Source organism: Ailuropoda melanoleuca, chromosome 7 (assembly GCF_002007445.2).
Source record: "Ailuropoda melanoleuca isolate Jingjing chromosome 7, ASM200744v2, whole genome shotgun sequence".
Classification (NCBI taxonomy): domain Eukaryota; kingdom Metazoa; phylum Chordata; class Mammalia; order Carnivora; family Ursidae; genus Ailuropoda; species Ailuropoda melanoleuca.
The window spans coordinates 11,626,695-11,640,665 of NC_048224.1; the positions used below are offsets into that span (position 1 = coordinate 11,626,695).

At 42.4% G+C, this 13,971-nt stretch overlaps 1 protein-coding gene across 5 annotated transcripts in view; it reads left to right on the plus strand.

Annotated features, from left to right (window-relative positions):
• The window catches only part of ADAMTSL1 (ADAMTS like 1), an 861,688-nt gene that overhangs the window by 714,867 nt on the left and 132,850 nt on the right, over positions 1-13,971 (plus strand). For all 5 annotated transcript variants that reach the window (XM_019801253.2, XM_034663958.1, XM_034663959.1 and 2 more), the window contains one exon: positions 8,035-8,245. In XM_019801253.2, coding sequence (XP_019656812.2) covers positions 8,035-8,245 — 211 coding nt within the window. The remainder of the gene's footprint in view (positions 1-8,034; positions 8,246-13,971) is intronic.

Here is a 13,971-nt window from a genome sequence, read left to right on the forward strand (position 1 = left end):
CCGGATGTTTTTTCCTGCTTTATCAAAGATTAGTTGCCCAAAGAGCTGAGGGTCCATTTCTGGGTTCTCTATTCTGTTCCATTGGTTATTGTGTCTATTTTTGTGCCAGTACCATGCTCTCTTTGTGATCACAGCTTTGTAGTACAGCTCGAAATCTGGCATTGTGATGCCCCCAGCTTTGTTTTTCCTTTTCAACAGTTCCTTGGCGATTCGGGGCCTTTTCTGGTTCCGTACAAATTTAAGGACTATTTGTTCCAGTTCTTTGAAAAATGTCCTCAGTATTTTGATCGGGATAGCATTGAAAGTGTAGATTGCTCTGGGTAGCATGGACATTTTAACTATGTTAATTCTTCCGATCCATGAGCATGGAATATTTTTCCATCTTTTTGTGTCTTCCTCAACGTCATTCAAGAGTGATCTATAGTTTCTAGCATATAGGTCCTTTACGTCTCTGGTTAAGTTAATTCCAAGGTAACGTATGGTTTTTGGTGCTATTGTAAATGGGATGGATTCCCTAATTTCTCTTTCTTCAGTCTCATTATTCATGTATAGAAATGCAACTGATTTCTGAGCATTGATTTTGTATCCTGCCACATTGCTGAATTGCTCTATAACTTCTAATAGTTTGGGAGTGGATTCTTTTGGGTTTTCCACATAGAGTGTCATGTCATATACAAAGAGAGACAGTTTGACTTCTTCTTTGCCGATTTGGATACCTTTGATCCCTTTTTGTCTTCTGATTGCTGTTGCAAGGACTTCTAGTACTATGTTGAATAATAGTGGCGAGAGTGGGCATCCTTGTCGTGTTCCTGATCTTAAGGGAAAGGCTTCCAGCTTTTCCCCATTGAGAATGATATTTGCTGTAGGCTTTTCATAGATGGTTTTTATGAGATTGAGGAATGTACCCTCTATCCCTACACTCTGAAGGGTTTTAATCAGGAAAGGCTGCTATATTTTGTCAAATGCTTTTTCTGCATCTGTTGAGAGAATCATATGATTTTTGAATTTTTCTTTCTAGATATAATCTATGACACTGATTGATTTGCGAGTGTTGAACCATGCTTGCATCCCAGGTATGAATCCCACTTGGTCATGATGGATAATCCTTTTAATGTACTGTTGGATTCTATTAGCAAGGATCTTGTTGAGGATTTTGGCATCCATATTCATTAGAGAAATCGGTCTGTAATTCTCCTTTTTGAGGGGGTCTTTGCCTGGTTTGGGGATCAAGGTAATATTAGCCTCATAGAATGAGTTTGGTAGCTTTCCTTCTGTTTCTATTTTTTGAAATAGCTTTAGGAGAATAGGTATTATTTCTTCTTTGAATGTTTGGTAGAATTCCCCAGGAAAACCGTCTGGGCCTGGAGTTTTATTATTTGGAAGGTTGTTTATCACTGACTCAATTTCTTCATAGTTAATTGGCCTATTTAAGAAATCTATTTCTTCCTGTTTCAGTCTTGGTAGTTTATAGGTTTCCAGGAAGGCCTCCATCTCTTCCAGATTGTTTAGTTTTTTGGCATATAGCTGTTGATAAAAGTTTCTAATAATCCTTGCAATTTCAATGGTGCTGGTCGTGACCTCTCCCTTTTCAGTCATAATTTTAATAATCTCAGTCCTTTCTCTTTGTTTTTGGACAAGTTTTGCCAGTGGTCTATCAATTTTATGGATTCTCTCAAAGAACCAGCTTCTAGTCCTGTTGATCTGCTCTACTGTGGTTCTGGTCTCTAATTCATTGATTTCTGCTCTAATCTTGGTCAACTCCTTCCTTGTCAGTGGGTTAGGCCTGTCCCTCTGTTGCTGTTCCAGTTTCTTGAGGTGAGAATATAGAAACTGCATTTTAGATTTTTCTATTCTTTTGAGTGAGGCTTGGATGGCTATGTATTTCCCCCTTAGGACTGCCTTTGCAGTATCCCATAGGTTTTGGACCGTTGTGTATTCATTCTCGTTGGTCTCCATAAATTGTTTAATTTGTTTTTTGATTTCCTGGTTTATCGAGTCATTCTTGAGCAGGATGGTTCTTAGCCTCCAAGTGTTTGAGTTTCTTCCAGGTTTTTCCTTGTGGTTGAGTTCCAATTTCAGAGCGTTGTGGTCTGAGAATNGGGATGCCGATGATTCTGACATTGGAATGTTTCATTGAGTCAGTAATCTCCCATAACCTACATTCATGAGCATGGATTTTTTAGAGTCCAGATTCTATTTTAGCTTTTTCTTCTACTAACCCATCCTCCAATTCGCTGATATGTTCTTCTGCCTCATTCACCCTGGCCATCAGAGCCTCTAGTTTTGACTGCATTTGGCTCATAGAATTTTTAATTTCTGCCAGATTTGCTCTCATTTCTGCCCTTAGATATTCTATATTCTCATTAACATTTTCGTTAATACTTTTTTCAAGTCTACACATCATCTTGACCATTGTTACTCTGAANTTACTCTGAATTCCATTTCTGATAATTTGGTTATATCCATATCCATTAGTTCTGTGGCAGAGGCCACAGACTCATTGTCTTTTCTTTGCTGGGGGGTATTTCTCCTTCTCATCATTCTGATGAGGAGAGGTTGCGGGGTTGTCTAGAGCGCAAATTATTGACCGGGACCCAGGCCGTGCGCCCTTGTTTTAAGGGATCTTAGGGATGTGGGCTTCTTGATTTTTCATCCTACCTTCTGGGGGAGGGGCCTGCCACTCCGATACTCAGGCAACCCTGTTTGGGTAGAGTCTCCATGTCCCCTGCAAGGGGGGATGGGGATGGGCACACTGTGAGCCAGTATTTCCAGGCTTTTGTTCTCTGGTGGCTGTCCCTGGCAGTTTGCTGTGCCTCTTCTGAGAGTCAGAGCAGCAGTGGCCGAGTCTCAGCCTCTGTCTCAGAACAGAGGGATCACGGACCGTTCTCCACTGATGTTCTGGCCACTTTAACTCTGTTTCTGTTGGTACTGCTCAACCCTGCAGCATCCCAGGATGTGCGCCCCGCAGCCGGCGTCCCAGCCCTCACTTCCAGGGCCGGTGCGTCTTTGTCCCTTTGTGTTTCTAATACCGCCAGCCACCCCCTCACGCTTCGGAGCTCCAGCCCTCAGTCTGGTGGCGCTCGTTCCCTGGCTCACGGTCTCATTCTGCTCTCTCACGGGTGCCATCCGCGAGTCCGCCCACTCCCCCGTGCAGGTGGTTACCGCTTCCCGGCACCCAAACATGGCGGCTCCCTCCCCCTTTCATTTATCTTCCATATCTGTGTGGGGTTTCACGGCTCCCTGCTTCGTACCTCAGTACTCAGCGCTGGAGATGTTCATTTGTAGAGATCCAGATGTATCTTCCTGCGTCTCAGGCTTATTCCATGGATGTTCAGGCTGGTCTGGTACCTATCCAGCTCGACTCAGGGGACTGGCTGAAAAGGGGGTCCTCTACTCCTCCGCCATCTTAACTCCTCCCCAATGCTGTTTTAATCTTAAGAGCAGCTGACATATTAACTGGTATTTCCTTACAGTTCTGGAGGTCAGAAGTCCCATGAATCTCATCCAGCTAAAGTCAAACGGTCAGCAGCAGTGTGTTAATTTCTGGAGCCCCTGGGCTCCTGGGGCTTCCCCCTCTCGTAATCTGGCACAGGCATGGGCGAGCAGGGCCAAGGTAGCTCCGGGAATGCCCACAGTGGGCAGCAGGGCATGTGCCTGCCTTGACGTGCCCACTGGGGCTCCAGCCACTTTCAAAGAATGGATGATGGTTGCCAGGGGCTGGAGGGAGGGTGAAATGAGTTACTCATCAATAGGCACAAAGTTCCAGTTAAGTAAAATGAGTAAGTTCTAGAGTTCTGCTGTCTGTACAACATTGTACCTATAGTCAACAATACTATGTTGTCCCAGTGACAGATATTAAGGGGGCACATACTGCATGGTGCACTGGGTGTTATATGCAAACAATGAATCATGGAACACTACATCAAAAACTAATGATGTACTGTATGGTGACTAACATAACATAATAAAAAATTTAAAAAAGAAAAGCAAAAAAAAGGCAAAACAACAACAACAACAACAAAAAAACAATGCTATGTTGTACACTTGAAATTTTGTTAAGAGGGTTTCTTATGTTGTGTTCTTACCACAATAATTTTTTTGAGTGCTGAGAATTTCCAAAGGGGGAAGTATTAGTGAGACTATATAGTAAACAAATTTTACCAGTTGAGGGCTTTATCCCTGAGGAAGTAACATTGTCAATGAAGACATAAAAGATGAGTATAAGTGAATCAGGCAAAGTGAGGCGGGGGGGAGTACTAATGCCCTCATCCTCTGACCTCCTATCTCCTCTCACCACTGGGCTTGTGGGGAAGCCAGGCCCCAGAACCCCAGGGAAGGCCTGTAAGTGCTTCACAGGCTGTGAGCCACAGCCAGTCCTGCCCCCAAGCTTGCTCCTCCCTTCTGGCCTGCTGTAGCCCCTCAAGAAACAGCCAAAGGCACAGAACTTAGGACAGTATTATTAGCAGCCAGCCAGACCCAAGGCTCACAAATGTAGCCCCTCTGCAGAGAAATGCAGGGAGAGTCTGCTTTCCCTTTTTTAAAATTTTGGCCTCAGTTGATTCAAATACTTTCAATCAGCAGAGTACTTAATACACAGATAGCTTCTGCTGACCACCCCCCTTGGGAATGCAATGTAGTTTTATCATGGGTAAGCAGCTATGTCTATTTTGTGAGTTTGACGAACAGTGTTGAAGTGACCTCATGGCTGCCAAAATGCCTCTGCTTCAAGGTCCCAGTGACTGAATTTCTGCCAGAGGTGGAGGCAGGAGTGCGGACAGTGGAAATCCAGAGTCTGTACTATGACAAGTTTCAACCTTGGACCATGTTCACTGTGTAGGCAGCTCTTCTATGAAACACACACATTGTGGTCACCAGCATTGAGCATGGTTGTTGGATTTTGTTTTTTAGCCACAACATTTTAGCATTTCACTTAAAAGTAGGGGGAGACACCTTTTTTTGAAGCATAACGAACATAGAGAAAAGTGCATAAGTCCTACATGTATGGCTTGGTGATTTTTCACAAAGTGGATCCAGATCTAGCACCTAGATCAAGATAACATCCCGGAATCCCTCCCCACAGTTCCCCTCTTCTAGTTACTGCCCACCAAGGGTAATCCCCAACCTGATTTCTAACATCATAGATTAGTTTTGGTTTTTCAACTTTATATAAATGAGAGCACAGTATGAATTTTTGCGTTTGTGGCTTTCTTTCCTCAATTTTACGTTTGTGAGATTCATCTGTGTTGCTTGTTGTTATAGCTTATTCTCATTGTTCAGTGTTCTTGTATGACCATGTCATAATTTTTTATCCACTCAACTATCAGTGGGCATTTGGATTGTTCCCCATCTGGGCTATTATCGGTAGTTCTGCTTTGAATATTCTTATATATGGCTTTTGATGAACATATGCATGTTTGGAGGGGGGAGTATGCTGTATTCGTTGTCTGTTGTTGCATAACACATTTCCCCAAATCCTAGTAGCTCACAACAGAAATAAATGTTGTTTAGCGGCGCCTGGGTGGCACAGTCGTTAAGCATCTGCCTTCGGCTCAGGGCGTGATCCCTGCGTTATGGGATCGAGCCCCACATCAGGCTCCTCCATTATGAGCCTGCTTCTTCCTCTCCCACTCCCCCTGTTTGTGTTCCCTCTCTCGCTGGCTGTCTCTATCTCTGTCAAATAAATAAATAAAATCTTTAAAAAAAAAAAAAAGAAAGAAATGTCATTTACCTCTCACCATTTAATGAGTGAGAAATCTGGGAACACCTTAGAAAGGCAATACTGACTCAAGGGCTTTCATGAAGGTGGCATCATCTGAAGGCTAGACTGGGTCCGGTGGATCAGCTTGTTTGCAAGGTAGCTCACTCACGTGACTGGCAAGTTGGTGCTGACTATTGGTGAGCAGTTTCAGTTCCTTTGCATGTGGACTTTCCTGAAGACTGACTCAGTGAGCTCATGACATGACAGCTGGCTTCCCCCACAGTGAACAAGAGAGAGCCAAATGGAAGCTATATCCTTTTTATGACTTAGCCTTAGAGGTCACAGAGCCTCGCTTCTGCCTCATCCTATTCATTACAAGTGAGCCACTAAGTTCAGCCCAGACTCAAGGCTTCATCTTTAGAAAGGAGAGGTGGCAAAGAATGTGTGGGTATATTTTAAAGCACAACATTTTAAAGCTAGGAATTAACCCAAACTAGGGATCTAAAAATAAGTTTATAGGAATTCACACAAGGATCTAGAAGAAATATATATTCAATCCAGCCTCTCCTCTTCTGTTCATTTAAAATTTTGTGAATGTTTATATGACAGTTTTCCTGGAGACAGCATGGTACAATAGAATACACAAAGGCTTTGGAGCCAAACACACCCAAGTCTGAATCCTGGATTCACTATTTACCAATTATGGGTTTGGGGCAAGTCAACCTCTTAGACTTTCAGATTTCCTCGATTATAAAATGGGGGAAATCAGTAGGGCCTATCTCATGTTGTTCTGGAGGTAATTAAATGAGATTTTAAAAGTGCCCACTGTGCTGGTGGGTCTCTTCCGTGTGCTCATTTATCAGGAAATTATCAGCCATGCATATTAACTGTCGAGAAGGGGCCATAATGAGCCCCGTGAGTTTTACAAAACAGGTGCAGACACAGAGCTTGCCTTCAAGAGGTGTATACTCCAGTGGGGCCCTTGACAGACAGAATAACTATAATATAATTGAGAAAATAATCAGTGTCTGGAACAGGTACCTATCCCTTAAGCAGGTATACATGCCTTGAACATGGATCAAATTTGGGATACATAGAAATGGAAGACATTTTGAAGGATAGACAAGGAAAGGACAAGAAGTATTCCAAATTCAGAGTAACAGCTTGAGTAAAGACAGAGCTGGAGAACGAGGGGGGAATGAACTGAGAATAATGCAATTGTTTGCTACACATATGACTTAAACACAGGATAGATGAAAGGAGGTAGTGGAAATAGGGGTTAGTAAGGTAGTTACATATCAGAGTAGCTGAAAGAGAGTGAGAGAGTATGTACTCAGTTTTGCAGTTTGATGAAAAACGTTAAGGCCAAAGATTTTTAAGCCAATTTTCAAGGTGAGCTGCAAAAGCTGGGGGTGGGGGGCCAGCTACTGAACGATCTACTTGCCATGCTTTTCTTGGCTAACTTCTGTTTGTAGAATTTTAGTGCCTCATTTTGTAAATAGAACTTTCCAAAGCTGATCATTAAAGAATACCTCCTACTCCAAGCCCAAGCAACTGAGCTTTTTCCTTATCATTCCCATTTTGGAGGCTGCATTAACAGGGAAATGGAGTGGGATTTTTTTTCTAGGCCCTCAGCTCACTGTAAATGTACTTCTCAAGAGTTGGCCATTCGGAATGGCCAATTATGCACTCAACTCCTCTGTGTGTATTTGACTTCTACTTCCAGATAATGAGCCATTCTCTCCACTTATTTCCCCTCAAGAAGACTGATCTATTTAGCAACCTTTACTTTTGTTACATTCTCCAGTCCCAGGCAGTGATGATATTTATACATAAGACAGAGACATTTCTATGCTATGTTGGAAGTATGAAGGAAGTTGGAGCCAATGACCTTTCACTTTGAAGCCAAAGAAAAACAAGCACAAATTCTTCAGTCTTGCCAAGAAGGGGGACTAGACAGATTAGCAGAAAGGCTGTTCAATACATAGTGCCCAAAGCCTTTCTGCGCTCAAACCTGTGTTATATCTAGCATACCGCCTTATTTTGATGAAGTTTGTGTATGTCTTCCAAATAGACATGGTTGTGACCATTCTTGGTGATTTTGTGGGTAAAAAATGGAGGTTCCATTTTATCACCCTCTTTGTTTATTCTAAATGAATTCTAGAGCGTGTAGGAGAGGATGCGTTCTAGGCTTAGGATAGAATTCCTAGCCAATCTTGTGCTGGAACTTCCCACATTCCCAGGTATGTGTTTTGACTCTATTAGCAACACTTGACGTCATGATGTTCTCTGCACAGATACTAAGGATGTCCTCCTCCTCTCCGATTTCTTCCCAGGTGGGAAATTGGCAAGTGGAGTCCATGCAGTCTTACCTGTGGGGTTGGCCTGCAGACCAGAGATGTCTTCTGCTCCCACCTACTTTCCAGAGAGATGAATGAAACCGTAATCCTGGCCGATGAACTATGTCGTCAGCCCAAACCCAGCACGGTGCAAGCTTGTAACCGCTTCAACTGCCCCCCTGCCTGGTACCCTGCACAGTGGCAGCCTGTGAGTTCTAGGGTTACTCGGTATTAGTAATGTTTGTCTACACATTATGTGTTTACAGTATGTTTGTGTATAAAGCTCTGGTTCAGGGCAAAACTCATCAAGGAGTTTTGTCCCATTAAAGGAATGTCCAGGGTCTATTCCTCTCTCCCTTCTTAGTACTCTCTCAACCTTATTCAAATCCAGATATTTTCATTGTAAACATGATGCTCTTTCTATGTCCCACACCAGTGTCCTCCCAAAGCAATTCAAGACCCAGCCGTTAAACCGAGTATATTCACAACCAAGTTTTTACCAAACTAAGAAAACATTTTTTAAAAATAAGGACAATGTGGTTGGTTTTCCACAAAGCTAAGTTTGTTCTGAATTTGTGCCCTTATTCTAGTTTTTTGCTGTTTTAAAATCCTAAGAGGCCAGGGTACTAGGCAATGACTTTTCTTTTTTTTTTTTTTTCCTTTTAAATACAATTACTTACCAAAATAACAGATTAGAAGTCAAATCAATTCCAGAATTTTTAAAATTTTGCTGGTCCTATGAATTCCAAAAGTCTAGGAACTATTGTTTTAAAGCAGAGGTTGACACACTGCAGCCCAAAGCCAGATCCATCTCACAAGTAGTTATTGGAAATGAAATTTTATTTGAACACAGCCATGCCCATTCTTTTGATGTATTGTCCAAGGCTGCTTTTGCACTGGAAGGACAGAACTACGTGGTTGTGACAGAGATCATTTAGCCTACAATACCTAAGGTATTTATTCTGTCCTTTTACAGAAAAACTTTGCTGACCCCACTCAAAAGCATACATAGTAATAATATAAACACAACTATTTTATCATAATAGTCTATCTAAAGTTACTATATATTTATCAAACTTTAGTTAAGTAATTTTTTGCATGCCTTTAAAAAACAGAAATTTTAGATTATTTGGATAGAACCTTATTTTGCATTTCCTCTCCATGAGGATATCAGAGGTAGCTATAAAGTGAGAACAATGGTCACAAAAAGTAAGCCTGAAAGGTGAGGGGGACATGCATCCCAATTTTACTAAAATAGTTTTTCACTGTCAAAATTATCCCAGTTGGGGTGCCTGGGTGACTCAGTCGGTTGGGTGTCCGACTTTTAGTTTCAGCTCAGGGCATGATCTCGTGGGTCATGGGATCAAGCCCCCTGTCAAGCCCCACATCAGGCTCCACGCTCAGCAGAGAGTCTGCTTAAATATTCTCTCCCTCTGCCCCTGCCCTCACTCGCTCTTGCTCTTCTTTCCCTAAAAATAAATAAATATTTAAAAAATGTTTTTAAGTGTCCCAACGAAAATGATAAATTATATGGTTATCCAATGGAGGAGGGAGCATAGCAGCTTACACACCCTTGCCTTAGTGCTGAGAGGGGCTGCATCAGAGGATGCTTTCCCACTATCACTTGGCAGAGCCCCTTCCCTCTCTCTGCCCATCTTGGGACTATGATTTAGTGAAGCACTCAATGAATCAGAGAGTAATCAGTGAGCAAAAGTCTAAAATATAAAGCATCTGGAAAAAGATATTGACTATTTCCTTTTAGAGCTCAAATATATATGTGGTTAAGCTCATAAACAACACGCTACTATGTGATGGTTTGTGGAAATCAAGAGGACGTTGTATATTTTGAACGCCTATGTACCAGCGTTCTGTTAAGAAATATTATTACACACCTAACTGAAGTTAATCCTCACAACAATCAATGAAAAGTCGATTTTATTATCTTCGTTTTAGGTTTAAGGGAACTGAGGTTCGTACAGGTAGCAAATTTAGGGTTGGCCGTTGCCCAGTTTTATGGGATCCTTTCCCCTATACCTCATTGTTGGAGATTACTGTGGCTGAAGAACCATCAGGGATTATGTATGAGTCCCCTTGTTTTACACGTGATGTAACGGCGGCCTAGATGTGGCCTTGCCAAGATCATAAACCCTGGTTGAGACCCCAGGTCTCCTGGTTCTAGTATATTTATACTGTTAGCTTTAACTAGAATGAATTCATGGCCGCAAACTGCACCACTAACTAATGCCAACCCTAAGACAAGACCAGGAATCAACCCAAACCAACCTCCACTGCTATACTAAGTCTTGTATTATTAACTCGTGTCGCTACAAGGTACATAGTAAGTTCTGGATAAAGTGTTTATTGAATGACAAAATGAAATACTGGATCAAGAATATAACCCCACATTCCCTGAAAATTCTGACTTTGTATCTTATATGTTTGTTTTATGGTTATGGGTTCTAATATTGACCTAGCAGTGAAACTCAGTGAAATGCCAACCTCTTTTTTTTTTTTAAGATTGTATGTATGTATGTATGTATGTATTTATTTGAGAGAGAGAGCATGCGAGAGCGGGGAAAGGGGCGGAGGAGGAGGGAGAGGGAGAGAGAATCTGAAGCAGACTTTCCACTGAGCGCAGAGCCCGACGCGGGGCCCGATCTAACAATCACGAGATCATGACTTGAGCCAAAACCAAGAGTGGGATGCTCAAAGGACTGAGCCACCCAGGGCGCCCCCCTCTGCCCAGCCTCTTTTTAGTAGCCACACATGTTGCTGAATAGTGGCAGTGACCTACGACTTTTTTTTTTCACCTTTTAGAACACATCCATATACGTGACCTTTTTTGGTCTATTGCCCCACCGCCATCACCCCCATACCAGTGTCTCCACTTAATACAGTAGATTTCCAAAAAGTCAATTATTCTTCCATTTTCCATCTCCTAGGCCTGTTAAGATACAAATTTATTTTGAAAACTTTTTCTCCTTCCTTCCATGAGGCAGAGGCCTTTAGGGTCGAGTCACGTTAAAGTCCATTTTTCAGATCAGGAAACCAATAGTAAACAGCCCTTTGAAGCTCATCCAATGAACTAGTAATGACACTTTATTAAGATCTTTTAAAAGTATCTTCTTTATACATAATACATAGTAATTGTGAAATATGTTCAAACATAATAAGAAATAAAGAACATAGAAAGTGATTCTATCCTCTGGAGAAAACCCCCGTCAGGCATGGGGTGTGTAGGGTCTGTTTTAAGCATACTTGGTCATTTTTAGGAACCTTTCTAAACCTAGAGGAGACAATAAACTATTCTTCTTATATGCGTTCCTAGAATACCACTTTAGTTAAGCTTTGTTCGATAAAATCAGCTAATATTGACCACCTTTAAAGGAAAGGAAGTCATTGCTTATGCCATATATTGAAATAAGTCAGGAGTAACTTGGGGAGCTCCAAGCTAATTGGCTGTTGTCTTAGGACCCCTGCTGTTGACCGTCTATTTGCCTGATGAGCCCTCTGGTTCCTTGGTAGTCCTTCTTAGAACAAGGAAACCTGCTGTGCGCTCATAGGCTCTTGTTTATTTGGATCTACTAGAGGATAGTGCTGAGGTCTCTAATCCTTCAACACCCACCTTATCGTCTTTCTTCATATAAAAGAAAAACAGATGCGGTGTCAAATGCTTCATTCAAAGGAAGCCATAATAACCTGATGAGCATTGGCTTTGAGGGGAGAAGCTCCTTCCTGCTCTTTGAACACTGGGCTTCCACCAACCTCAGGTGTACACTTTCCTTCCTGGAAAAAAAAAAAGGCACTACTGCATGAGTTGTCATTTGCCGGTAGAAATGCAACCTCCCTTGTCAATGCAACCTCCCTAGTCTTTTGAAGAACATTTGCCTGACAACTGGCAAGTAGCCAATATTTACCCATTCTGCAGGTCCGGAGAGAGGACGAGCATGCAGTCCGGGTACATGTGTTAAAATTTTATTTTAGAAACAAGTAGAAATAAAACAAAAATCTAATGCTAGCTTTGGCTTAGGGGGCCTCCTTTATTTCAGTTCAGTGACTTAATACTGCACCCCTTGGTTTTCATCTCTGGTCTTGTGTGAACGACTCATTTACTTTTATCAATTTAGCTTCAGTACTTTGTTGGTTTGTGTTTAGTTGGCTTTTGAAACACACATCTAGTGTATAGGTATTCTGAATCTTCTCTAATTTATTCAACACGCTCATCATCATCATCTTCATCATCATCATCTTACTGTTGGCTCTGTGTTCCTTTATAAACACCTCACAAGGGATCATATCCCAGTGGTGTGTTACAGCACCATGCTTGAGAACCACTGTGATATATGCCATAAGTCCATCTGAGACACTTTGATCATGACGGTATTCTGCTAGGAAATTTTTCAGTGACATTCCATTGCCATATAGTAAAGCCAGATGGCTTAGTCAAGCCTCCATCCCCTACACATCTGCTCCCGCCCATCTCCTGCCATGCTTCTCCCACCCCTGCATGTACAGTCCTGTCTGCCCCTGCTTCTCCCTGCCCACAGGCAGTTCCCCTCCCCTCTGCTTGTCCAGCTGGGAGTTGTGCCTCTTCTACCAGGACTCCTCCACTGTCCTTCTGCACTGAAGCCACGTGGTGTTCATGGTCAGTGCTGCTCATTGACCAGTCACATACTACCTTACCTGGATGGGCACTTTCCCCTGATTTCTGAGTTAGACCATAAGGTCGATGGGACAGAGACCAAGTCTCAGTGAGACCGCATAATACTCAGAGCAGGTTTGGAAAGCATAGAGCATGGTGCTAGAAAATTGCATGGCAAGTCTGCCAGTCTATTTGTTGAGCATTTGCCCCATTTCAGGACCTTTTCTTTTTAATAAGAGCAGCACTTATTATGTGTCAAGCACAGTTCTAGTCACTTTACAGATTTAACTCATTTAATCCTCACTATCCTATGTGACCATTACTACTGCCCTCCCCATTCCACAGATGAGGGGCATAGAGCACTGTGAAGTTAGCATGAATTCCAACTTCATGTAGCAGAATTCTTTCTACTGTTCTCACATTTTCTCTTCTAATCCCTACAGCAACCCTGCAAGGAGACAAGGCTTACAGAGGTTGTCCTTGTCCCAGGTCACATAGCCAATAAAAAGAAAGGGGGCTTGTAGGCTTCAAAACCCATTCTCTTTTCCACTGTGCAATTCAACTTTCCCAAGATCTCTTCCCCATTTGCTCCAAAGTATTAAATTGTGAGGAAATCTGACACCAGCCTGAAAGTCAGCAGTTTACATGAAAGTCACTGTTTGTTGCCTTATCCAGGGCAGTTAATCTGCGCATGTTTCCTGTTGCTGCTGAAACAAATTACCACACATTTAGTGGCTTTACTACAACATGAATTTACTGTCTTACAGCTCTGGAGGTCAGACTCAAATCAGTTTTACTTGGCTAACATCAAGGGGTTGGCAGACCCACGTTCCGTCTGTAGGCTCTAGGGGGGAATCCATTACCTTGTCTCTTCCAGTTTCTAGATGCTGCTTGCTTCCTTGGCTCATGGCCCCTTCTTCCATCTTCAAAGTGCTTCACTCCAACCTCTGATTCTGTCCTTTCTTTCTGACTCTGCCCTCCTCCTTCCCTCTTATAAGGACCGCTGAGATGACACTGAGGCCACCTGGATAATCCAGGTAATCTCTCCCATCTCAAAATGCATGATCACGTGTGCTAAGTCACTTTTACCGCATAAAATAACATTTTCACAGGCTCCAGAGTTTAGGACTCAGATATCATTGCTCAGCCTACTATAGTCTGTACTTAGATTATGGGCTAAGCATTAATCTCTGTTGGCGCAAGATCCTTGAGATTAAAGTCTGCCTTCTGCTATCACTCTGCTCCCCACTCTCTGTAAGCTTCACATGCATCAATCTTTCTTTATTAATTTT